Source organism: Aptenodytes forsteri, unplaced genomic scaffold (genome assembly GCF_000699145.1).
Source record: "Aptenodytes forsteri isolate BGI_AS27 unplaced genomic scaffold, ASM69914v1 Scaffold72, whole genome shotgun sequence".
Lineage (NCBI taxonomy): Eukaryota > Metazoa > Chordata > Aves > Sphenisciformes > Spheniscidae > Aptenodytes > Aptenodytes forsteri.
Genome location: NW_008796193.1, coordinates 4,909,982 through 4,937,409, shown reverse-complemented (window position 1 = coordinate 4,937,409; position 27,428 = coordinate 4,909,982). Strand labels below are relative to the sequence as shown.

The following is a 27,428-nucleotide window of genomic DNA, read 5'->3' as shown; positions in this document are numbered from 1 at the left end:
TTTTCACTTACTTTACTATTCTTGCAATTATTATCTTAGAAGATTCTATGAAAAGTTAGTCTATTTCTTTTAAAGTACAAAACATTCTCTGCTCAACAATTTTCTGGGGTATTACATTGTATCAAGGTTTCATGCTCTTAAAATAACACCTTGAACATAATATAACAGTCACTTTAGATATTGTATATCACTGTTATGTATTTTTAAATTTACATTTGGTTTAATTTTATGTTTCTAAGTGGAACGTATCATGATATAGAGTATGCTATATGTGAACCTCAGGTATATCTATATATCAACTAGGAAAACTGCATATTATTAATTGGTTCATGAATATTTTACTTTCATTTATGGAAAAGAGCAGTGTTTAACTACTTGGTTAGCATGCCTTTAAGTAAATCAATACTCAGAATGAACTTATTTATCTTCCGTATTAGAAAAACAGTCACAAACCAGGAATGATAGAAGAAATGATCATAAAGAATGTGCCCCAGTGTATTATTTCAAAAACTATAAATATTAAAGACGTTATTCAAAACCTTAGTAATAAAAGTTCTTTATAAATTATCAGTAGTGATTTCCACTCCTAAGCTTCCCTAGAAATCCCAAAATTATATGGCTAGCCACTCCTAAGCTTCCCTAGAAATCCCAAAATTAAAAATATGGCTAGTTTCCATTTTTTTTCATGACTGACATTTCAGCAGCTAGAATCTTTTCCACAAGACCTTATTCATGAACCGTGCTACACAGAACATATCATGAGCGTATCTTTCATATTGAACATCAGGGTCTATAGTGGAATATGTAATAAACCGAAGTACCACTTTATTTATAACTCGGGTACAGCAAAACTGCAGGAAATCTACACAAAAGATACAACAGCTGAAAAAGTCAACATTTGCAGCTTTTTTCTCCCTAGGTCCTTTCTTTTTCGCTGCTTTCCACTCAGCACATCAGTAAAACAGAGCTTTGGCTCCTCCTGTGACCTACTAAATAGCCCATTTCACCAAAATGAAATAGTATAAACAGCTACATGAAGGAGGTCCAAGGTTGACGTACCTGATGAGAACAGGGATGGCAGTTGTATTAGTTTGGCAGTCACAAAGCACTAGAAAGTCATTCATTCACCACCAGTTAAAAAAACCAAAACCAACAACCCCCAGCCCTTCAATAACACTAGTATACCATTAGTTCCAAAACATCAACCCAAAATTATGCCCTTGCCTTGTCATAAAAAATGAGGGAAAAAATATAAAACGTGAAAAATGTCTGACTTATTGTCATAGAGATTTTTTTATGCAGTGATTAGGAAAGGGAGACCCCAATACCAAAACAAGGTCATACAAAGGATGGTTCAGAAAGATGAGCTAGCAACACTATTGCTCCCTGACACTCTTCTCAACTAGGTCATGGACAGCAGCCACAGTAAAGTCATTGTCGTCTTTCTCTGACAATTTTTTGGGGAAGGCAAAGAAAGACCAAAAGAAAATAACTTTCGAAACCCTGTATGCTAAAAACAAATACAATTCCCTCTGATGGGCCCTCTGAAAAGACTTAGCACCACTTACAGCTCCTAGAACTCCACTGAACTGACTTCTAAATGACATAAACACAGAATACTGTAGTTAGAAGATGAATGAAAAAGAAATACAGTGAAACCCGTGATCAATCAATTTCTGTTATACCACTGTTTTCTCTTGAGACAGAACTTTCAGTAAAAGTCTTTAAAGCATACACAACTTTACTCTGGAAAAAAACAAAAATACCCCAAAAAACCCAAATAAAAGCTCAAGCACAACACAATGTTGTGCTGCAAGGCCATGCAATAAATGAATGGTCTGACAGACAAAAGACATTTATATCCCCTGGTGTTTAGCACAGCATAGGAGTCTATAGAAAATCAAGGAATAGTTCCAAGTTCAGACAAGAATTTTCTCATGCAACATCTGTGCAACTGAGGCAAGGAGTGAAAACAGCATAAATCTAAATTTCTGTTCTCACTCATTAATTGCCTCTTCTCTGGCGACAGATTGGCAGTGATAACTGATCTTTGTACTTACCTTTGCTTGCAACCGGTCAAAAAGGTGAAAAGAAAGCCAGTTCAGGGTTACACGGCAAGCTTACTTTTGCATCACTTATTAATGGAAAATGCAACTAAATCCATTATATTTAGAATATTAATAGTTACTGAAATCATTGTGTCTAAGTCTGCATTTAATTGTACCAGCTTTACACCAACATAACATGCTCAATTTCAGTAAACTTACTAAACTGGTAAGAAACCGAGAGTCAGGCTTTGTAACCTTTTAGGTGTAGTGAACTGAATTCTCTCAGAAAATGGAAAAATGTTTAATATACATATAAACGTTATGATTATTTTTGATAGTAAAAGCTAAAGAATAATCCTAAAATAGACAATGTACATAAAGAATAGCCAATTGTAGAAGTAGAGACAACTTAGACCAACAGAGAAACAAATTAATTAATGCCCATCTTTCCAACGAGTCTATATGCCAATAAGAGACACTGAATAGCTAAGTAGTTCTGTTAAGATACTTAAAGCAGGATGACAAGGGTTTTAAAATCTAATTTACCTTTTTGGGTTTTTGCCAGCATCTATTAAACTGTCCTTTCAGACAAGATTTCTGAAGAGAATGACCTGTTCATGTGACATTCCATGACGATACTGAGTTTAGAAGGCAGCTCTGACAGTAAAAACCTTCTCACCCCATAAGATAATCTTTGATTATTAGAAAATAACTTAAGACTTTGAAGTCTGCCTTAGAAACATTTATATTAATTTTATCTCAGTCACTGATGTTACATTCCAGGCTTACCATCTAAAATCTTCTCTGGATTTGAGTATAAACATTTGTGTAACTTCTTCTGAGTGTTCCCATCTCTGTAAAACCCTTCTTTCAGAAACCATGTCAGCAAGTTGGTGATGGAAAACACACTGTAAAACAGGGCGCTAAGTCAACAGGTTCTTACTGGTTTCTAGAAAACTGGATAAGCACAAGCTATTAGAATGAACTGATTATTTTACCCCAGCTAGAGAAAGAAGTTTTATGACTGACTTCAAAATGAGGGCAGAAAGTCTTGAGATAAAGCAGTGAAGAGGTCTGCGTTCCAAAAATAAGCCCAAATTTTTCTATTCTTTGGTCTCGGCATCTTTTAAAACACTTACTGCTGTGTTTTTTTCTGAAGACCTGAGCAATTTTGCTAGGGAACAAAAGAGCTGTAATTTTCCAGAAGGCACTGTTAACTAACGATCAGTCTTCTTGGATTAACCTATTTACTCGGCTGGCCCTTCAACAACAAAGTAGTCAATAAAGTTATTTTTATTTCTCTGTTACACGCAGCATTAACCTGGGGAGGTTAATATTTTTTAGGGAAAAAAAAAGGCATTTCAACCTTTTTGTATGCTTTGAAATGTTTTGATTGTGAAACCCAATGTTTCGAGAAAGATATTTTGAATCGCTGATCTCCTAGCAACCAGAAGGCAGCAGAGATACACCCTTGAGATCAGAGATCAGGTGACAATACAAAGTCTGAGAAATCCTCTCAAGCCATTTGCTCAATTACACTCACAGTTCTGGGTTTACAAATCTGTGACAGATGTAGTTCTCTCCAAAGGCTCTCACTCAGCCCCACTTTTGAGACAGATGCAAAAAGAAGACATGAAGCTTTCTAGGGTCACACAGATAACTGTGTAGAAGGTGGATCTGAACTGTGCTGATGCAATGCTAATAAGCAGATGCTTGGAGAAATATACAAACCCCTCTTTAATAACAGGATAACCACTACTTTATTTGCCTCCAGAAGTAGCAGATGAAGTACATATTGAAAGAGAAGAATTCAGAGAACATACTTTTTACTTAAAAAATGTTTTCCCTATGACATTTCCTCCATGTATTTCTATTCTTTAATATTGCTGAAAGTATGGTATATTGCTTATTTATTCAATGATTAATTTCCATAGCCATATGCTTTCTAGGTCTATATGCAGCTTGCATTGTTCAACTTCATTTATAATACATAAGTTTACTAATAAGTACGAGAGTTCTATTCAGACAGTAGTACAATTCAAAGCCATATATTATCACACTTGCATTACTGACATTATCACTTCACATCATCCTTCTTCCTCTAAATTTCATAAAGCAATAAACCTCATGTATTACCCATCAGCATAAAAATCCCAGATGGTTTTAGCTAGGAAATGGATGTACGTGGATTTCAAGATACAAGATATTTAGCTTTGTCCAAAAATAATTATTAGTAAACTGATTTCCAAAAAGGCGGCATACCATTTGTAATCAAATTGACTGAAATGTTAACATGGTACCATTCCAAAGACTTAAGTCAACACCAGAAGATACAAAAGGAAGTGTTGCTTCCTCTTTAAGGACAAGACATACATCTGCCTTTAAATATGTTTGGTTTGGGTTTGGTTTTTTTGGGGGGTGGGGTGATGCTGTTTTTTGTTTTTTTAATTTCCTCTTGGAGTCTAGTTAGAGAATATGATCATAGCAATGTTAAAGATGTCTTTTTTCCTAGTATTTATAAACATCTTCAGAGGCAAACCAAATCATCATGTAACACACCCTGGCCATGAGACACCAACTAAATTCATTTCAGAAAAAAAGCTCAGAATCTGCTTAGCTGTTACTTGTTTAAGGAGCACAGACTTCTGAAGCACTAGTTCCTATTACACTGTGTATTAATCTTGAGGCCAAGAGAAAAAGCTTATCTCTTTCAAAGATCCTTAAAGGGTGAAGACTAGTGTTTAGCATGCGGCTGGTACCTTCAGATTTCTATCATTTACTCTAGTCTGTTCACATGCAGACTAAAGCTGGAACATTTTGTGGGTAGGTTGTTATATCCATTTTTGGTTTGTAATAAGTGATAAAGCATTGCCAGAGTTTTAAATACATGCTTTCCCAAATGTGCAATTCTTTATCAAGAAATTGTAGGTATGTACATAGTGGAACTCATCACAAGACATTGTAGAGGTTAGTATAAACAGGCTCAGAAGTGGAGTACACCAATTCATGGAATATTCACAATTAAATCAGCCCAGACACACTCTCCACTTCAGGAAGTCACAACACCAATGACTGCCGTTTTGGGGGAAGGTATACCACAGAAAAAAAAAAAATTACTTTGTACTTCCTTTGTAATTCATACACTTTCCCTAAGCATGAGCGATGCCAGGTAAGGATATCAGGCTGACAGAGGACATTTCTTATGTTATGTTCTCATCGTAAAAGATGGAGACTTTTTTCTGGTCAATAAGAACTTGACAGAAGGCTTAAGCAGACGAGCATTCTGGATGAGCAATTGTCTGTGCATGTCACCATGACAGTTTATGGTAACAACACTTCAACAGTAACAGTACTATGCTACGGCTGTGACCTTATCATCATATGAGAGTTTTACCTGAATAAACACCAGACATGGCTTCTTTTGCTAAAGGGGACTTGTTCCTGTCAAACATACTAAGCAACACACTTAAATATGTTCTTTACATTAAATAAAGGGAGTTCTAATGTGCTTAAAGATAAGGCTGTGTTTCTATATTCTTCTGGAGTAAGAGCAGGATGCTAGAAACCTCACTGTATCAAGCTTATCTCTCCAGTCAGAAATAAACTTTGGCATATTACACTCAAACTAATTTTGGCATTAAAACTTAGAGTACATTATTTAATTTTGGGAAAACCTAAGCTTTATTCTGCTTGTTTGCTGAACAGAAAAAGGGAGAAATAGGACATGTAAGCTACTCTTCCCCTGTTACCACTGCTATCACTAAGCAGTGAACTTAGCAGCAATTCTGCACTTTTGGTAGGTCAGAAGCAATGCTTATTTTCTGAATCTGTATGCCTTAAAATGACTTCATTTTCAAAGAAAATAAAGCAGTTTGAGTGGGAACATCAGATTTAGTCCTTGCAATGTTCAATGAATCTGTACGGCACTCACATCAAAATTCATCCTAGTCAGGTCTACCTGCAAACAATACAAATCAATAAATTATAATTTTAATAAAAATCTCATTTAAAAATGCAAAGTATATTTGTGACACCCACTTTACACTTGCAAAGGATACAAGTTTTCCAGAAAAAAGTACATGCAAATATGTGCAGATGAAAACAAAACACTACAGGCATTTCCAAACAAATTATATTGTATATACAATGTTGCACACAAAATAAATTTCCGGGTTTGATAGCCTCACATGCATTTTTTAAATGCTAAGATCTCAACCTCTCATAATTAGCTAATTTCTGATGAATTGTATTACACTGAAAAGGAACAAAATGGAAATTAAATACTCTGTAGTGAAAATTTCTGTACTTTTATCACACTCTGTATCACCCTTCCAACCCCATTTTGTTGGCTAGGGCAAAAGCCATCTTTTAAAGATGCTCCCCTTAATAATGCCAAGTGTGAAGCATGTGCCAAGGGTAAATATGATACTTACAGTACTTCTTAGATCTTTCAAAACAAGAAAAATACATACACTGTTTTGAATGGGATTGCTGCTGCATACAGTTCTTATGCAGAAAAAGGAGGCTAGGTCACAATTCTCCTAAAGCTTTCCAGATGTCTTCCCTGTATCTCATTTTTATGGTTCACGTACAGCACCGTACAGCAGAGACAACTTGCATTGCCAGGCACAGCAAGAGCCCATAAAGCCTGCGTACGCCTCAACATTTATCTGATATTGGAAACAGCAGATCCAACATATCACGCATTTACGTGATCAACTGCATTGCTAACAGAATCTGAAATTAAGATGGCATACATGGTTATTGAGAGACAGCAATGTCTACAGCAGTCAGATACACAGGACTAATGAATTTCTAATCTGTCTTAAACTGTCTAAAGACTTCTTAAACCTGGTACCCAAGAATCACCTGAACTAACAGATTTGGACTTGCCTTTTTCTCTTATACTCTGTGATCAACTGCATTGCTAACAGAATCTGAAATTAAGATGGCATACATGGTTATTGAGAGACAGCAATGTCTACAGCAGTCAGATACACAGGACTAATGAATTTCTAATCTGTCTTAAACTGTCTAAAGACTTCTTAAACCTGGTACCCAAGAATCACCTGAACTAACAGATTTGGACTTGCCTTTTTCTCTTATACTCTATAATATGATAAACAGGAATGGGACATGGTCAGGTAGGTAAGTGGATTAAATGTTATCATTCTTCCTCTGAGATCACAGTAGGAGGCCTGACTGAAATGAGTTGTCAGGTGAGTTCCCCAACGGACATTTTATATCAGAAAACCATCACGTAGAACTGAATACTGATATAAAAGGCAATATAGTCAGTTCCCACTCTAGGGAAAACCACGATTGACTTAGAAGTGAAAAATATGTTTCCTTCTTATTTGAAAGGGTGGTCTCTCTAGGTCACTTCAAGGTCAATTCCGAGGCTGCGTGGTAAGAATTCTTATGATGCCTGCATAGTAACTTACAGTGGAAAACCATACATAACAGGTTCGACTGTCAATGCAGGCACTCCTCCGACCTTCACAAAATGCAAATACTCTGTCCTCCATCTAAAATATTACCTGTATCTAGACGTAATTATGCACTGTGCTGACAAATCTCAGCCAACGCACATACTACAATTATTTACAATTACAAGGCTAGCATCAGCAACAATGTGGGGGTTTTTGTTTGTCTGGTTGTTTGTTTTTTTTTAATCTGATGAAGAACCTGAGAGAAATTTGAAGTGTAAAAGTGATGTGAAATTTGGAATTATTAATGAAAAATGTTACTAGTTATTATATGGCATCCTAAGCCAATTTAAGAAAGTAGCCCCCACCAATTTTAACTTAAGGTTCCAGTGACTGTGATCATGCGACTTCTGTTTTCTCTCGCAATGAACACCAGGAAGCTCAGGAATCTTTTTGTATGCAACATTCTTTGCTCAGCTCCGCTTCAGAACAATTGCCTCACAGCAAAGCCATTTCACTTGACTTTGCACCATTTATCAGGACAGAGCACTCAGACAGTAAATTGGATGACTGCATTTACCACTCAGTTTTTAAGGGCTTGATAAAATAGAAAATTATGCTTGGGCTTCACACCTCTAAAATCCGACAAGAGCTTCAGAAGACCCCAGAATGAAATTTTTATGAGTCAGCCATCCTCCATTTTTGAATGGAAGCCACTTACTGTCTCACTCAATTTAAGCCTATTGTACTAAAAGGAGGAGACCTGCTATAAAATGGTCAGCGCTTTCCCTCAGGAAATAGTGATTCATAATGGGAGCTGGACTAATTTTTCAAAGGATGCATTTAATATATGTAGCGAATGTGCAATTAAACACCCAATTGAGTATATGAATATTTAGAATTATTTTCCCAAGAGAAAATTAAGTGTTCAGTGTTATTGAAGATAACAGGACTATGTACCCAGTCGAATAGCTAAGAATTCAGTGTTTAATTCGGCAGTAGGACTTCAGGAACTTCTGTATCAATCCAGAAGAGAAAGAGAGAATAGGAACTAGAGCTGGGAATAGAAGTATGTCTGCAAAACGGCAATGACTTCTGAAAACATCAAGGGAAAATTCTGTGGCATCAGAAATGCAGAATAATCGATATCTACTTTTGCTCATTAACTTATATGTCCCCTCGTTTACTCTGCTAATAGCACATTCCTCCTTCCATTCAAACAAATCCAGGGGTTTGTAATCGAAAAGGAAATGAGTAATAACCAAAAGTCCTTTTACTGATGCAACCAAAATGTTAATTACTTGAGAATATTGACAAGTTCTGCTACAATTCCAGACATCAATTGCTTTTCTCTTACCCCACTCCTTACATATTCTTCTTACTGCTTACAAGAGCAAATTACTTTCTCCCATTTATACTGTATAAAGAAGGAATTCTCACTCTACTTTTATTTACTGCAGCACATTTGACTAAAGGGATAAGAGAGCAAAATTTTGTCAACTATTTCATATTAATCTGGACAGATACGGATTGAATTTATACGTGCACTGACATTGTTTCACTTTTAGATGGTACAGGTCACAGTACATCATCTTTCAAATGCTGGATTAAGTAGGAGGTAAAGTGACATGCTCAGTTTAAATTATTCTGGGTAGTAACAGCCTTCTAGGAACTGAACAATAGACCTCAGCGTGATTTGGTTCCAATCAGCAATACAAAACCACTCTTTTGACTTTTTTTTAGTCATCAACCACAGATTTCTCAAGTCAGTACCATTTCTCAATTTTCTTTCCCATAGTACCTCACACAGAGGGAAAAAAATGTATCACAATCGGTACTTTCATTTTTTTAAAGCTATGTTTTAACTAAGTTTACTAATAAAAATTTAGAATATGACTTCAGGATGCAGCATTAAGTGGTAAATCTGTGCAGAGAGACTTGTTTTTTTAACTCAGGTACGTGTACTCAATGGGCTGGGGGTGGATTTCTTAGTCACCCCAACACAGAACAGATTTATGATATTGAGGCAGGGTGTCTCCAGACTTCTCTAATTAGCTATTACGGCTTGTTCCTTCTGTTCAAAGGGACAAGAAAGCATTGTTATCAGTCAAAGCAGGAGGAATATAACTGAGAAGTATGTCTACCAACCTCTTAAATGTGATACACTTTCGGATAAAGGAAGACCTATGGTCTTTCTTCGAAACAAATATAATTTCTCTCAGTAATCATTAAAGAGAAAAATAGCTTGTGCATCATTCTATGAATCATGAAATCAGGAAGAGGTAAATAGGTGACTAAAAGAATCATTCAAAACACAGGATTGATGGCAGTATGAAACATCAATTACATAAACAGCTTTTTGGTACAGACAATTGTCCAGTAAATTTTTTGAAGGCCTTGGTACAGAATTTTTTTACATAGGAAGTAGAGAAAGAAATTAAAAGGAAGCCTTCTTCATACTGGATTAAAGAAGCTCTTTTGAGGAGGGGAAAGGTTAAGAACACAACTGAACTAAACCTAATCCTTGGGGGGTGGGGGGAGGATAAAGAATAGCAATAAAAGCAACCAACTTGAAGGAGGGAATCTCCTATAAACTCAGGGGAGACAAAGGCTAAGGAAAAAGGACCACAAAGCAACTAGTAGTTCATTGAAGACAAAGAACTAGCATATTTTGTAGGAATATAATTTGGCTAAATAGCAAACTCTGCATCAACAAATCTGATTGTTATCAATCAATCTGAACTCAGCTTGGATTATTCAAGAGGAAAGCTCAGGATTTTGGGAATCGAGATGAGATTTTAAAAGGATGATAAATTAGAGAAAACCTGAGAAACAGGATGCTATTCAAGCGGATGTTACTAGATGATCCCTTCAGATCCAGATCTCCAGGTCTAGTTTTATACGGTCCTATAACTTTTAGTCATACTACCTATACCTATGGCTCGAATTTTCAAGAAGGGCTTTGGGAGCAGTTATAATATCGTTAAAAGTCCCATAGCACTCATGCGGGAAATGGGTATATACAGACTTTAGGCACCTTGGAAAAAATTCCATCCTATAAAAAAACCCCCAAAACCCAGTGTCCTTAATAATGGAAGGTATATAAGATTTGAAGTTCCCTAAAAAACATTTTGTTCAATGTAGTTTATATATATATTTATGTGTGCACACTGTATATATATATTCACATGTATACATATACACACAAATACACATGTGTATATATAGGGAGGGAGGAAGGGATGGAAGGCGAGAGCGAGTCCTAGTTAAATGAGAATGTAATCTTCACAGTTATACGTGCTAGCCATAAAAAGTACCAGAGGGAAAGAAATAAACAATGTAGACAGTAGAAAAGTGAAATGACTTTTTCAAAAGTAAACTTATTTAAAAGTAACGCGGTTATTAAATAGAAGCCTTTTTGCAAATTGACTTTAGTCTGGAAATCTTTAATATTTTCCATTTAGTAAATCCTTATCCGTAAGTGTCTGCCAATAACCTCTGCATAAACATGCAAGCATCCACATTTTTAAACTTTATGGCAGTTAAAAGGCAATTTTATGAATATTTATGAAGGCAGTAAATTATTAAAATAGATATAGATATTTACACATTAGAACAACATCTTCATTTAATGGATGTGGAAAAAATGTTAATATGTGAATATTTTAATGATGAAGTGGTTTGGCCTTCAGAGCTTTTGTTACTCTATTAAAAGTTAATTTAGGACAGAAATTATGGCTTTTTCTTGAATCCCAACCCCAAAGGATTAAATCATGATCAAGACTCACAACGTTTTTCAAAAAAGTGAATCTGGTGATGGTATTTCCAGAGGCTGGATACTGAAACTACTGTGCAGTTCTCCCTGAAAAAAAGCCTCCTCTGGCTTCTTTTATGTGCTCACAGTGGTGACATAGACAAGTTTTAGGGCAGTGGAGCTGGGTGCTAGTGAGGTGGTTTCATCAATCTTTCTGTCACCACACATTTTATATTATTAGAATATGTTTCTTGTTTACAAACACAGCAGGCAACTCAAATTGCTCTTTCTCAAAAAGGTGTTCTACATCACAGAAGTGATTTGCTTAACCAATAGTAATAAATTTCATCATCTTTCCCCACATTTATAGATCCTCCTGATTCAAGGACATCAGGGAGTCTGCTCTGACCTCCTGTATGTAACTGGCTACTGAAGTTCACCAGTGATCCCAATAACCTGAGTTCCACCAAAGCACAGATCTTCCTTCTAGCCAGAACACCAGAAAGCAGTCACTTTCAGTCTGAAGGCGTGAGGAAGCAAGTATTCTACTTTTTTTACGGTAGTTAATTCCAGAAGTTGTGCTTCACTTCTTTTCTACATTTGTCTCGTTTCAGCTTTCTCCTTAAGAAAGTTTTTCTTCTTCCTTAATCCAGTCCCCTTTTTATTCAGAAACAATCCAGCTCTTAGAAGTGTCTCAGACTCATCACAAGATCCCTTTAGGAATAGCCATAGTAGTTTAAAATTTTTCCTTCTGTCAGTTATTCAGCACTGTGAATTATTCTGGCTGAGGAGACAGAGATTACTAGCATCATGGCTACGCCAAATTAACGCATCATATGAGTACTCCCTGTATGCTTCGCTCCTCAGTCCACTGGCTTATTTTGTGTTGCTATAGGAAACTGTCACTCCAGCTGCTGGGAGTAGTAAATTCCTAAACCTTTCCGTTGCATTTGAAAATTACTCTGCCTTTGCCATACTATAACTTGCTCCAGCTCTTGAAGCATTTTGACCATTCTTTTCTCCCACTTTTAATATTAATTTTATAATAGACTACAGAGTCTTGCTCCCTTACTGATCTTAATAGTGCCATATCAATGGTAAAACCCCTTTCTAAACCTCCACCCCACTCTGATTTATATATACGTTAATACATATCCCTTTTTTATCTACTCTTTTTATCACAGCAACGTAAGCTCTACCTGTCTTTTTTCCCCAGTCAACGCTCGTTTTGATACTTTACCCTGCTGTAAATGTTCTTTCTTTTTATATGTATAACTTATCATGTGGCTGTTAAGTAACATATTCTTTATTTGAAAAGGTCCAGCTTAAGGGATTGAGATGTGTCTCTGTGGCTCTGCCAATACTCTAGGAAGTATGCCCACTGCCATAACTGCTGCCCCTCTTGCCCTGATCAGATACTACGTTCTGTTTCAGTGGAACAGAAATACAACACTCCCAATAAAATCTGAAAATCATATTCAATTACAAAAATAACTTAAGGTCAGATTTCTACAAATCTTGTTCTCACAAAGCAGCGTAAATATATGAACCTTACCAAATTTAATCAGGATTACTCACATTATGGATTCAAATGCATATTCTAACAGCACATTAACTTCAGGCTTTTCTGTATACTCCAAATTCCCTGTATATTCCAATTTCAAGTTACTCCAAGCTCTGAATCCTGTCTGCTGTTTTCAGTGTGTCTGAAAAGATGATAGATGAGCCCAGTCTGAAAGACTGAAAGTAGAAGCTCCAAATTATTTGCAACCTTGATCCTCCTCCAAATTTTGTACCCTATCCAATCTCCATAAAATATCAAACTAAACCTCTACAGCAAAAATATTGTCAGTAATACAATTATTTTTCCAAATATTAAAATTTCCATCACTTGGACTTATTTCTATAAATTATCCCCTTGTACATCAAGCTGTTTTCTACCAGCACATACTTCTTCCTGTTAATGTGATGTGAAGACTAAAGAAATGTTGTTCAGTTTTCATGGTGAGTTTTCTGCCGGCAGCAGTTTATTAATAATTTCTTTCAGGCTTTTTCCAATGGACTCAATATGGAGAGAAAGAACAGTCAAAATTAAAAAAAAAAAGGCAAATTAAAAACACAAAAGGGGAAAATAGGAAAAACACATGAAAAACAGCAGTTGATGATGGCAGTAAAAGAGAGAGAGGCAAAAAGCATACCCATGTGAGGGAAAATGCAAAGCTGAAAAAGAGAGACATGATTAGAAACTCTGTTATGAAGGTGAAACCTCGGTGCAGGATCTATAAAAATGCAGAGATATTTGTATAATATAAAGTAATAATAATGAGAAATTAAAGAACATTAAAATGTGAAAAATACAAGTTAAATAATGAAATTAGAAAGAAAACCAGTAAAAATATATATATATATCTAGCGACAGCTCTGTTATGAACTAGCGTTCTGTTTTTATGTGATGTAAAACCAAGCACGTGGAAGACAGAGATAAGGAAAATATAGGCAGAGGGAAGTATCTGCTGAGACAGAAATGCGAGACTAAGTAAGTACAGAAACATAAACATTAGGGGGAAAAGAGATACAAAAAGTGGATTCAGTAGTGAAATACTGGGCCCATTTAAACCAGCAGGACTTGCTGTTTAAGGCAATCTTTCTCTTTCACTTCAAATATTCCTTATGAAAGAAGAATCTACTTCTGATATCTTCCTACATATTTTCTCATACTTTTAATAGCTTACAATTATTTCACAGCCAAAGAGACATGATTTATATTCTAAAAAAAAGACAGTTTACAACCTCAAAAAGAAGAAATAACAAATAAAGGGCAAACTTCCTACCTGTGTGAGCAGAACACAAAAAGTAGGTTTGTGGAGTTGTATTTTTAGCTCAGATCCCGACCGTGCATTCGAAGTCAATCTCCTGATCATACCACACTTTGGTTCATATTGTGTAACAGACTCTGAATGTGCAAAATGGATTCTTTTGGAATAGCAGATGAGCACCAGAAGTGTGGCTAATACACCTCAGCCACCACTTAGCATTTACTTCTTGGGGCCAGGCTACAGCCAACCCAAACTAAAAGTTCCTGAGATGCGCCCTGTCCTCAGCACCAATTGTTTTGCCCTACTCCTTCAGGCTGCACTACTTGCTAATTTAGACACAGTAAGTGCTTACAGGAACACAAATTAAATTGGTAAAAAGTCCATCGCATAGACACTTTAGACAGTGTTATTACAGCAAATTTTCCATCTTTATCAAATTCCTACTTTATGAGTCCCAACTGCTATTTCATTGTTTTTGTCACTTAGCGGTGAAATGCATTATAAGATCCATTGGTGGAAATGATGCACAACAGCCAAGTTCCAGCAATGATAACTGACCTTTCACGGGCGTAATTAGATTGCATCTAAATAATTTAAATAAACAGCTAAAGCTACTCAGTTGAAAATGGCATTTTTATTGAGACAAATATTATTCCTATAGAAAAAAATATTAACTGGTTCTTTTCTGAACCTGTGCTGTGGTCCCAATTGTGCTTTCTATGGCCGACAGAGCAGATCCTGTTTCTCTTAATTGTAAGGTCTCGAGTCACTGTTCTTTTAGAATTGCTTTTGTGAATTCGGAATGAATTGTTTAAACATTTATTGGACTAGTGTATTTTCTGAAAGGCAAAACAGCATTTTTGTTTATAAAATATTTGCAATAGAAGGTAGTTACTTGACATTTAGAGTTTAAATGTGGTTTATATGTTGAGTCTATTATGTCTAATGTACAAGTGGATGGACTCCATCTCTACCAGCGCTGGAGTTGGAGGAGAAAGAACGAACACACACATACCCATGTACACCCCTCCCCACACATAGCTGCAACTAAAGAAAAAGGAAGGAGGGAGTGGAAGAAAAACATGGTTCTCATTCTGAACTGGTGGTAATCCATCCATAGACCAGTAAATCCTCGTGATTCTACAGGAGTGACTGAACATTAATGGCAAGGGGGATAAATGCCTATCTGTGTATCTCAGGGTAATCTGTTTACACATTTCACACAGCAGAAAACACCACAGAAGTTAATGCTCTTTTCCAACTCTCAGTCCCTTTCTTCCTTCTGAGGTGGTAAGGATGGCAGAGAGAACCAAGGTGGCAAAGGCAAATTCTCCACACGGCGAGGCTATATCATGTCATGATGAAATCAAGTTACAATGTCATTTCTTAAACAAATCCATAAACAATAGCGTTAGTCCTCCTATAGTGTACGCTATTGGTTACTACCTCACAATCTCAGTGCTGGCAGCAGCACATCCGTAGCAAGGCCCAAAGTGCTGAGCTTTAGACACAGCCCAGCGGGACTGGAAAGACCCGCAGATGCCTGAGGTCAGGTGAGCGCATACTGTGCTCTGCCGCCTCTCACAGCATGCTTAAACTACAGCCAGCAGGCCAAGTACTACGTACAATTATGCAGAAACAAAAAACTTCAGTGCAGTGTTATATGTACGTTTTTAGCAGACGCAGATCCAACTATTCCTGATCTCAGTTGCTTTTTTTTTTTTCCCTCTGCTTTATTAAGTGCAGTGTTATATGTACGTTTTTAGCAGACGCAGATCCAACTATTCCTGATCTCAGTTGCTTTTTTTTTTTCCCTCATGCTTTATTATTTCTTTTAGGGATTTCTTTATTTGCCAAAAGGCTTATAGTACACCCAGAGAAAATATGGCATACTACTGGGGCACTGTAAGATACGCAGCAAAACAAATAACTGTAACACATAAAAGGCACCGCAGATCAAAGTGGCTAGTATTAAGGAAGAATCTGAATGCCAGTAAATCCTGACTTACTGGGATAGAATGGGAAAGTCTTTGTTTTGGTATTTTGAAACTGAAAAAACAAATAAATAATTCACTAAAGTGCAACAAGCATTTGACTAACCTTATAAAGCAAAGGTGATTGTCCTAGTTTCAAAAGTGCAATTTTTTTGGTCACGTTTGTAATGGCTTGAATCCGGATCAAGTCTTCCACGGTCCCATACTGTATATCAACAAGTTCTGCCTGCAAAGAGAAGACAAAGTTCAGGCTATACCTATAACCATGCATCATTGAGGGTGCTCCTTCCACAGAAACAAAGCTGTTTGCATAAGTACAAGCACCTGAGCAGAGTTCTGCAATTACCTTACCCCCACTTCCTAACCAGGAATACCTGTAATAACAGAGAGCTTGAGAATTCAATCTGACAGATAAATTTATACCTTTGCTGTTTTCATTCATAATTCATCAGCTGTGATAAAAACCCAAATTTTTTTGCCAGTGGTTATAGTAAGTGGTGGTGATTCTGATAAGAATTTCCCCTCGTTAGCTACAGGAATGTATTTAAAACCATGTAAGGGATACTAACTTCTGTTAATTTTCTTAAAAGGAATCAGAGTCTTGTAAAGCATTTCAGAAAATGAGTCAATGATTATACTGGTCCCTTATGAAAATATACAGATAATACATACTCTCCCAATAGTTTTATTATGTGGTCTCATATGATTCCTGAACAGCCCACCTTATCTATTGAAGTATTTTCTTATAGTCCATCAGTTATCCAAGCATTAAACTCAGACAACCATAGCGATACCAGACTACACTGCTCTGATGTGTAAACTTTTCAATTAATACATATTTTAAAATTCTTTAGAGTTACTTCCAACTAAAATAAAAGTGTTTAGAGCATGAAGATCTTCAGCTCTTCAGTTAGGACACTGCAAGAATATGTAGTAAAGGTCTAAGTTATTATTAAATGTCAAGCATTGGCAGTGATGGAAAAATACTTCAAGACATGTTTTCAAGGATTTAAAAAAAAAAAAAAAAGTATAATTTAAGAATGACCAAGGGCATTTTTCTCACACATTTATAGCAATAAATTCTGGTAAAGACCAAGTATGAGGATAATCAGTCTTGTACATTATTGTTTTAGAATGTTATGAAGCTCTCAGAACACCATTGAGGACATTCTGGAACCTCTAAATCCCTATACAATGTTCACATAAAACACAAATACAAGAAGACACGAGAATATTACATGAGTGTTTAAAAATTAAAATAAGAGGAGCAGTACAAGATGGAAAAGTTTCTCTTTCCATTCATTTTCGGTAACTTAAGTATGGATTCATTGCCAAAGGCAACAGTTCTGATTTTGGGCGTCTCTACACAAACTGTTAAAATTCTACCAACAGTTGTTCTGGATATGTAGGATGTGTGAAATTTTACTAGATTCCTGAACACGGGTATTTTAGGAAAGTATTTACCCTTCTACAACTGTATCTGAATATTTTGTCTGAGTTTGCACCTCAACATTTAAGTTGAAATCATAAAAATATTTTGCCAAGGATTCTGTCTTCTTAAATGTATTCTTTTAAATTTTCAAGTTAACAAGTTTCTAAGTCTGTAACATGTCATCAGTGCTGTATAAGCCAAGTATTTAGAAAGGTCAGCCAAAGTTATAAACCAGTTCTGGAACAGGCAAACATCGGATTTAACACCAAATACTGAAATGTAGGAACAGAAAATCTTGCACTTCATACAGTTTCTTCTGAAATATGTGGGGGTTTTAATATCTAAAGAACTTGAAAACTATTCCATAAGAAAATTCAAATGGTGACTACAGGCTGAAATCCAATATAAATTTTTTCCTATGTGATCACAGTATTTGGAAAGTATGATAAAATCAAGTGAAGAAGTTTTTATACTAGCAGAAGCTGTTTTATTTTTTACCTAACCTGATGCCTCTGGTTATAAAGAGTTCACCTCAAATGAGGAAAGGGTATTGACCAGTGTACTTCCTTGAAGTTCACACAAATTTTACCTCATTCTGTAGATCTCAGCTTTATTTTAATTTGTACCTATAGACATGTCAATAGATACACTTTAATGCAATAATTATTAGAGTCTCAAAAGTCTTACGGCTTGAGAGGTTATAGCTAGGCTGACTTCTGGGGACACCTCTAGTATAATTCCTTTGGATCCAATGCTTTTCCAACGTACCCTCAAGCAAACCAAAAATCGGAGCTTTCATCATTCCTATGAGAGAAACTACACTGAATTTTCCTGAGGCAAAATCAATACACAAAGATATAACATAATGACATATCAAACCATTTGCTTCTACAGTATGCCTGTGTGAAAATGAGATCCCTGCCTATCTACATTCACGTGCTTCTTCTCTTCACATCATTTTTGCTAGCTGCTCCTCCAGGGTGCTATCCACTGCTCTGTAAACAACAAAACTACGTTTGCACAATTATTAATGCATTTAGCAACTGCCCTTGGATGTTCTTAGTTAATTCATGGATGCGAACTGCATCTTTAAGAGCTGCTCACCGGTCTTTCCCAGGCAACGTATGAGCTCAACAAGAGCAGGCTGAATAAAAGGCCCTACAAAAGCACAGCTCATTTTTTAATTATGTGAGAACCAGAACTTGACTCCCTGCTGCCCCAAACACTCTGTAAACCATGTTCTTTGCTCCAAATGTTAAAAGTAAGCCCCAATGCCAAAGCTATTAAATACATTCATACACTGAGGGTACACGTAAGAAGTCATTACATAATGAAAAAGCAGCTGGGTATAATATAATAGAGTTACATGTGCTTTCATTACACATCTTCCACATGAAGGATATGTCAAAGCTCAATATATTAGAATTTTTTCTTTTGCACTTGCCTGAAAATAAGTATGACCTAAGCCTCTTGTTACTGTCCAACTTCAGGGGTACTTGCACACTTATATTTCACTGTAACTTCGAAGTGATTTTCTTCTCATCACAAATCTTTGACCTTTAATTTTACCTTTTTGGGAACCATGGGTAAAAATGTTGCACATGTCTACCACAGCAAGTTATCACATCCTGGTAACATCACACACAGCCTAGCAGCTGGAGGTTTGCACAGTTAATCTCAATTCTAACTTCAGTTAAAATGAAAAAGAACCGGAATAAAATCTTCTCTTGAGCGAAACTACACATGGCTCCTCCCCTCCCAAATGAAGTCAATAACCCACTGGAAGAGTTTAGAACAAAGTCATAAGATTTTGGCAGTACAGTCCAGAAACTAATAGGTAAACATTAAATTACGAAAATAGTTCTAAAAATCATTCCTACCCTTCCTTTCTTCTACACTTGAATATTTTAGTAAAATTTGTAATAAAAAGCAAAATATTTTGCAGTACTTAATAACAACATCTCGTCAAATACAGTACAGCAACACTAGCTCAGAGTAGTCAGTTTTATTTTTATTTAATACACTGGGGCTCAACTAATTGGACACTTCCAGCAGAAAATAAAAGATTGAAAAAATACACCTTTAAAATCATTTTAAAGAATCCTACTGAATCCGAAGAGTGCTACCCTCTCAATAATCCACTGAGAAATTAACAGTCCATTTATGTTGCATGAAGTCCTGTTTTAGTCACAACATTCCTGACATCTCTAAAAATGAATAAAGATTAAATTTTCTATTTTTTTTTTTTTTTTTAGAAATGCTTACAACATGACATAATCCTCACTTTACACATTCCAGACTTTAAAAAAGCAAAATACCCCACCCCCAACTACCCATGCTTTCCAGTGGTTGGATAATCTGTTCAAAAACAAAAGAGAACTCATCCTTTTACCAGGTGCCAAAAAAGAGCACTTGTGTACTTGGTTTAGATATGCAAGGGTAAATCCTCTTACCCTAAAATTGGGAAACTGCTAAAGAATGAGTTGTTTTATCCATCTGAATTAGGTACTTACTCTTCGAATTGTTTCATGCTATGTTGTTTGAAAGATATGACTATTTAGGAACAAACTGCAATCTGCAATATGGAGTTCAGTAGTATTCCCCCAAGCATGAAATGAAGTAGGGGTAAGTAATAAAACAAACATTTTTAAAAAAAGTAATTATTTCATGTTAGACTTATTATTAGTTTCTAAGTCCCAAGATGATGCTCAATGAGTTGTAAACATTCTGTCTTAACTATATGATTTAAAAACTATGATAAAATCCCCCCAAAACAGAAAAGACAGCCACTCTGAAAATGCCACAATCAAGACTGTCAAGGACCTTTTCCCAATTTCTTCTACTTATCTCCAAAATGAAAGAGAATAGAACAGCGCACTTCATCCAGTCATGAATGAAAAAGAGTAAGACAGGTCTTGGAAAGGAAAAGTATGAATAACTGTATGAAGCAGGTGGCAGCTGGGATCTTGAAGATACTGGATACTATTTTAAAACTTTGCTTTCTTTGCAAATGCTGAGGCAATTAAAAAAAAGGACTAGTTAAATAGGTCAAAAATAATAATGAAAATATATTTGTCATATCACATTGTTATCATTCAGTCCACTTGAATGAAGAAAGGCATTTAATAACAGCATTATACATCTGCATCCAATACACTGGCTAAGAGGCAGATTGTGCCTCTCAGAGGCTGATTTGCCAGGGGCACGCAAAACAGGAAAAAGATTAAGGGAAAAACCCACAGAAAAAAACCCCCAAAACCTCAAAGCCAATACACCCAGGAAGGGATGTTTCTCACAACCACCAAAATGCAGATGGAGTCAGTGCAGATAAGAAGGTAGCTCTTAAATGCATCTGCTCTAGCTATCAAGGCAGGGAATCCCAGGGTAGAAAAAGCACCACACCTAAGCAAATAGTTTTACTATTATTTCTTAAGAGAATACATTAAGGTCAGTACTGAGCAATCTCAAAGAAATCTTACCTGAAAGGTGTAAACTTATGCAGAAAACAAAACCAAAAGTAGCATACAGAATGGCTGTGGTGAAAAATCTTCTCTTCTTAATGTTACCTGTTGTTAGTGCCACAGTTCAGTAACCTCAAATTACGAATATATTTTATCAAATACCAACCTGTTGACTCATCTTAATGAAGAGCTTCTACACAAACTATTTGGGAGGTCAGGACCGTAGAAGCTGCAGCCATGAAAATGACTGATATTCAGTTGCACAGTCAAGCTCATATTCTTGCCAGTTCTGACCTACCCACCAATAGAGTGTCAGAAATGGATGACCTAAAGAAACTCCAAGTATTGAAGAAAACTAAATATTAAATGCTATGTATACAATATATTTAGGATTGCTTATTCCTCAGAATTAAGACAATTTCTCCAAAAAGCACATATGTAATTCCAGAAGTATCAACCCCTCAGTTCTGTAACTGTTCAGGCTTACTACATCCCTTTCATTCAAGTCAATGCCCTTTATTTGTCCTTCAACATTCAGTTACTATTTTCAGGTTGTTCACAAAATAAGGGTAACAGAAACATCCAATGCATGATCAATCACAAGTAAATGACCTTCAACTAGTCATCCTGCCTAAAGTAAAAACTCCAAAATATATTTGCAAGTTGTATCTGAGAAGATGGCAGTCTGCAATCAGGACGTGAGGCTAACTTTAATTAAACACTTCACTATAATTTATTTGCACAGCTCTGAAATTGAGGCTGAAGGCAGCATTCAGAAGAGCATAAAAGTAAACTCAAGCTGGCTGTAGATCAAAGCTGGACATCAACAAACGCGAAGAAAGCTGCAAACATAAAACTAGCTCTTCTCTAAAATTAAAGGAAGAAAGAAAAGGGGAGATAACGGAGCTGTGCCCAAGTATGCCAAATCATTTGTTGGTGTAAACTCTGCTATGCTTTCTGACATGAGCTGCTGCTCCCATTTCAGCCAAAAGCATCCCTCCGATAATCAGGGAACCACAGCTGTCTCCCTGTGATTGCTACCACCCAAGCCTCCTTCGTTGTCCTACTGAGCACACCAGAGATAAAATAAACAGCCATAGCCATCTTTTATATACCTATACTTATATGTATTTCTACAGAAATGTTAATATTCAAAATTATCTTTCAAACTTTGTCCTTCACTTGGTTCCAGGCAAAAAGAGGGACAGAGAGAGACCTCCTTTCTTTGTGGGTTTTGTGGCATGCATCTCCTGACTGTCTCTAGTTCAATTGAAGTGCTGACGGTTGAACTAAGAAAGTAATGTGCCTAAATATTGATTTCTTTACAGTAATGGCACTCAGTATGAGTAGGATCAGTCAGCCTGTTCCTTCATGGTTAGGACTCGCTGAAGCCAAGTGCAAGTGCAGTAAGTTTTATTTTCTGTTTTATGTTGCTAGGCTCAGCATTATCAGAAGAGGAAAAGATCTGAGAAAGCATGACCAAGGGTATAATTCAACATTTAGTAAAATAAAGACAAGTCCAACACAAGATAGAAACAAATCAGGAAAGAATTTGAGGCAGATGACAGATTTTTAAGAGGAGAGTTCTCGGGGGGTGGGGGTGTTCACATGAAAGAGTAATTTCTTATAGAGCTGCTTTTGCTATAAAACAAAAATTCCTGTCTTTAGAACGCAGTTTTCATGCAAACACCATACTCCAGTGTTTACAATAATTTCAAAATAACACTTTTTTTTAAATCCCCTGGTGAGCTTTCCACTCTCTATTTACTTTATGAAAAATTTGGTGTAAGGTCTCAAAATCCAAGCACGCTGTCTTCTGGTAGCAAACACTGCTTACAATGTTTTGAATGTCGTATGACACTTGGACATTCCCAAACAGTCTGGGAAAGCTTGTAGATAAATTTGAGGTAATTACACAGAAATGCCTCTGTGAAATCCTGTGAATGACTAAAGTGTGTATTTGAAATTAAATTCCCCTACCATCTTGGCCAAATTTGGACACTACTTATCCAGACTCTATTTCTAGTAGCGCAGGACTCCCTACCCTTGACTTTCTTTTTAGGTCTTCTTAGAAAACTGGAACGAGAAAAATAATCTTACATCTTGAAAAATAATAACCTATTGTATTTCCTAGCAACTGTCTGAGGCAAGCCAAAAAGAGATGATTTGTGCAATTTGAATTTGAACATGCTGTCTGAGCCCAAAAAACCAAATCATTACTTATCTGGATTAACTGAAGCTGATTTTGCCCCGTTACAATACTAAGAGATGCACCTGACCCACAATGTCTGGGCAGATTTAGATCACAGAACTTCAGTACTGTTCCACATAGCAAGATACATGTGTGGGGGGGTCATTAAATAACTAGCTGGTCGTTAAATAACTAGTTGTTTTTACCTACAAGGATTTACTCGTCTTCAGATTCATGACATTTTTTCTTTATGTTTGTTAGCACCTTACTCTAGAGGTTTTCTTTTTTTACTTCAATATTCCTACTCATACAATAAAATTCCACAGTAATTAAATATGACTCACAGTGCCAGTTTACAGTCAAAAAGGATTTTTTTGTCTAGCTTTTATTACATAAAATTGCACACTGCATTACAATGGCAGCTAAAACTGTAATTTGTACCAAAGCAGGAAGAAAAAAAGATGTCCCTTAACCTCAGTTTGATAGAGTTTGGCCTTGCAGACTGAATTCAGTCACAGACACATTTTACCTGCTCTCTCTTCCCCCTCGTCCTATCTGTCCAGCTAACACATCTCCATTCCAGGCAGGGATCTACTGAAGCTTCTATAGGTTGCTTTTGCTGTTCCAGTATCATTTTTAGAAAGAGATTGAGGTTTAACTTGTTTGCTTGCTTGCTTTTTACGGCTTATAGCAGACTTTTTTTCTACTAACTCCCAGGGAGACCGAATTAAGATCGAAGCCTTTTTATAGCCTACAGAAAAGAACCTCTTCTGTGTTTTATGGTTACTGAGCCCCAGATAAATCTGAGTTGACATAGCTCAGTTCCCTGTCGATAATGCTCATCCTGTTGACTCCCCCCTTTATATCTATTTTCAACTTTATTTTTCCTTCTTTTAATTCATTCATACTTCCCCCCCACCCTGTCCCAAATCACATTCTTTCAGTTTCCCTTAAGCAGAAGACAAAACTAATACTTGAGTATACCTTCTTAATTCATGATATCCAGTGAGATATCCAATCAACAAATCTAGTTTTTTCATCTTTTCTAACTATATTTAAATGTAAATCTAGTTTTTCAGGTATTCTGAAATAAAACATTCTTGTTTTCCATAATATTAAATTGATATTTATTTATTTTAAAGTCTCTAAGAACATTGCTTTGGTTATAAACCACTAAAGGACACGATATCATTTGAGGCCTAAAAACCTATTAGAAATTTTATTATTTTAAGCTTTCATTAAGTGATGCTGATTATTTGTCATCTCAGAAAGCTCACTAGTGACAAAATTCTAAATTCTAATAATTCTTTCTTATATGTGTTTAATATTATTTATATCCTCTTTATAAGAGTTAACTGCAGAGATATTTAGTAGCATTAGTCTCTAAAGCATAAAGTCACATTGATCACATTTTCCTAAGCAGAAACAGTAATCTGTATTTGCCAGCCCACTTGGTTTAGCTTATTCAGCGGTAATTATTCATGCAAATATACATTTACAAATTATACAGACTAAGGATAAACTAAACGAAACAAACAGAATTGCTCAGCTTTAATGTGCCCTCTTAAAAAATAAATCATAAGCTACATATGTCCATAGTAAATTATAATTGTGTGATTTAAACCTGGCTTTAAAATTTTCAGTGAAATGACTTTATGTCAGAACTCAACAAATTCTCAAGGCCGGACTGCAGTGACACGGAGTTGTTATTGGCTACTCTCAAACACGAAGAATGAAAGTAAAACATCCAGCGGCTGCAGACTGTCCTCCTTCAATGGCCTTTTTATCATATATCAAATAAAAACCAGGCATTCCCTCCCAGGGTAGCTACAACTGTTAAGTCTTTGGAGAAGATGCTTGCACCTTACAGAAGGTGCCTGGAAGTGCTTTATATACAAATAGGTTCTGCAGACTGCAGCAGAAACTGCCAGCTAGACAGCTATTGTAGGGAAGGGTCCATCTCAACTGGGCAGGAGAAGCTAGCAAATGGCACTAGGCACACTCGCCTTCACCCTCTTCGTAGGCTCAACGTGAAACACAGTGAAACACGAAACACAGTGAAACAAACGCGAAACACAGTGAAACATGAGTTTGCACCTACACACCCAGAGAAGGAAAGGAATCTCCTGTCTGAAATGACAGGTCATAAGAACAATATCCTGTGAATGCAAACACTCTCTATCAAAGACACAATATATGTCAACTGCAGTGAAATCTTACATGGAAGTCCTTATGATTCTTTCTAAGTAAAATTGAAATATTTCATTTTATAACTATAATACATTTGATATCTTAATTTCCTAGAGAGTAGCATTTCAACTATGTTCAATTGTTTCATTTTTAGAGTTAGTCTGGCTGTGTTAAAACAGAAATATCTAGGAAAATAGCCTTACAATTTTCAGGTTTGCAATTTTTGCCACAATTCTGAACACATTTTGAAACAGCGTAATTTTTATAGGATGTTTCCCAATCAACTCTCATACTAGTGCATGCATAGTATACTGAAATATACAAGCAGGCTGTATTTCTATGCATGCTTGCTATGCAAACACATAAACCAGAAGTTGTTGTTACTGCAAGTATATATACAGGAAGATAAAATAGACATCTACCTCAAAGATGCAGATAATCACGCATATGTACAAGAGGAGGTCATCCACTGCACCAAGAGAACACTTGAGCTTTCAGAAATGTCAGTGAGAACTCTATTTTCCAGAGTATAATAAATGCTCTTTCACAGAGTACTTATAGCCCTTCGGGGCCCTACAGTACTTATAGGCCAAACATCACGCACTTGAATGTAAGCAGAGAAATGCCCAACCATGTAGTGCTGTAAACACAAATCTGAGTGGTACAGCAGCATTTTATCAAACCTGGAGAAGCAAACATGCAGTTGTGAAAAGGAAAATTACATCTTCCCTATCTGATGTGAATTTTATTGTTTTAAGTCATTACACAGATGTATAGATCTCTAAATTACCTCTTTAGAAAAAGGACTGAGGAAAAATACATTCTAAAATTACAAATACATTCGGATAAAAGAAAAGGACACCAATGAAAACAGGGAATATACCTGAGCAATAATGAATTCAAGTGGCCCAAATGATTGATCAAGACAAATATAACAAAGGCTGTATGTGAGAACAGCGTAGCTCTATATGATTAAATAAGTAGATACTTCCATTTTTCAATCACCTAACATTATGGAAAGAAGACTTATCTTACAAGAGACATGTAGTGTGTGGTTCAGGTAAAATTGTACCAGGAAGAAAACCCAGTTCTTTGTTGTTCCAGGCTTTCAAATTTTGTTTTTAAAAATGCACTCAACATTTTGGAATTGCCATTTGGTCATTAATTGTTATACTGTTTTCTGCACTGTTTAGTCATCTAAAGGTTTCTATATGGCAGCACTATTTATCTTTTCTTTCAAAAATAGCTAACCTTCATTTTCAAAGTGTTTTATTTTTATGAATAACAACAAGGATTAAATGGAAGTTCAGGATAGGGCCCTGCCAGGTATCATTGCTATAGTGTAATCAGTAGCTCACCTTTATCCTAAGTCTTTCCAAAGGTTAGAGTGAAGGTTTTCCTGAATTGTACCAAATTTCACACAGACATTTTGATCATTCATCTCTGTTAAGCATTGGCAGGAACATCATGGAGAATTTGTGAACTTGGTTCCTGTGCTCTGAGCAGAGACAGAAAATCCTGGAGAAAGAGAGGAAATCCCATGCAAAGGACAGAAATGGCTTCTTTTAGAAAAGGGCCCACCAAATTGTTCACCTTGTACAGTGGCATCCCATTAAATCGTATCTCAAAAGGAAAGATGGAAAAATGCTGACATTATCTAAAACATATTGGAAAGTCTGAAAGGTTACCAGAATCTGGACAACTTGATGGGGGGGAAGAAGTAATCTGACCTCCAACATCACACAACTGATTTCACTTGTAATGCAAAAACTTCACCATCACTGCAGCCCTGCCAGAGCCTTGGAGCTGGATCTGAACAGAGCTCCCCTCATCTTCCACACAGCCTGGAATCCAGGTCAGCCTCCTTTTCAGCAGTAGAGAAGTGCTCGGTATTATTGTAGCAATAGTACTTTATGCTACAGTTTTAAATAAAAGCAGTTAGGGACATTATTACAGAATGTCCTGGTTTCGGCTGGGAGAGAGTTAAATTCACTCCTCGCAGCTGGTACAGTGCTGTGTTTGGGATTTAGGATGAGAACAATGTGGATAACACACCGATGTTTTAGTTGTTACTAGGTAATGCTTACACTAGTCAAGGACTTTTCAGCTTCCC

At 36.2% G+C, this 27,428-nt stretch overlaps 1 protein-coding gene across 1 annotated transcript in view; it reads right to left on the bottom strand.

Moving 5' to 3' along the window:
* NAALADL2 (N-acetylated alpha-linked acidic dipeptidase like 2) overlaps positions 1-27,428 on the bottom strand; it is a 310,350-nt gene that overhangs the window by 221,671 nt on the left and 61,251 nt on the right. Inside the window, exon 4 of the mRNA XM_009288028.2 lies at positions 16,148-16,267. Coding sequence (XP_009286303.2) covers positions 16,148-16,267 — 120 coding nt within the window. The remainder of the gene's footprint in view (positions 1-16,147; positions 16,268-27,428) is intronic.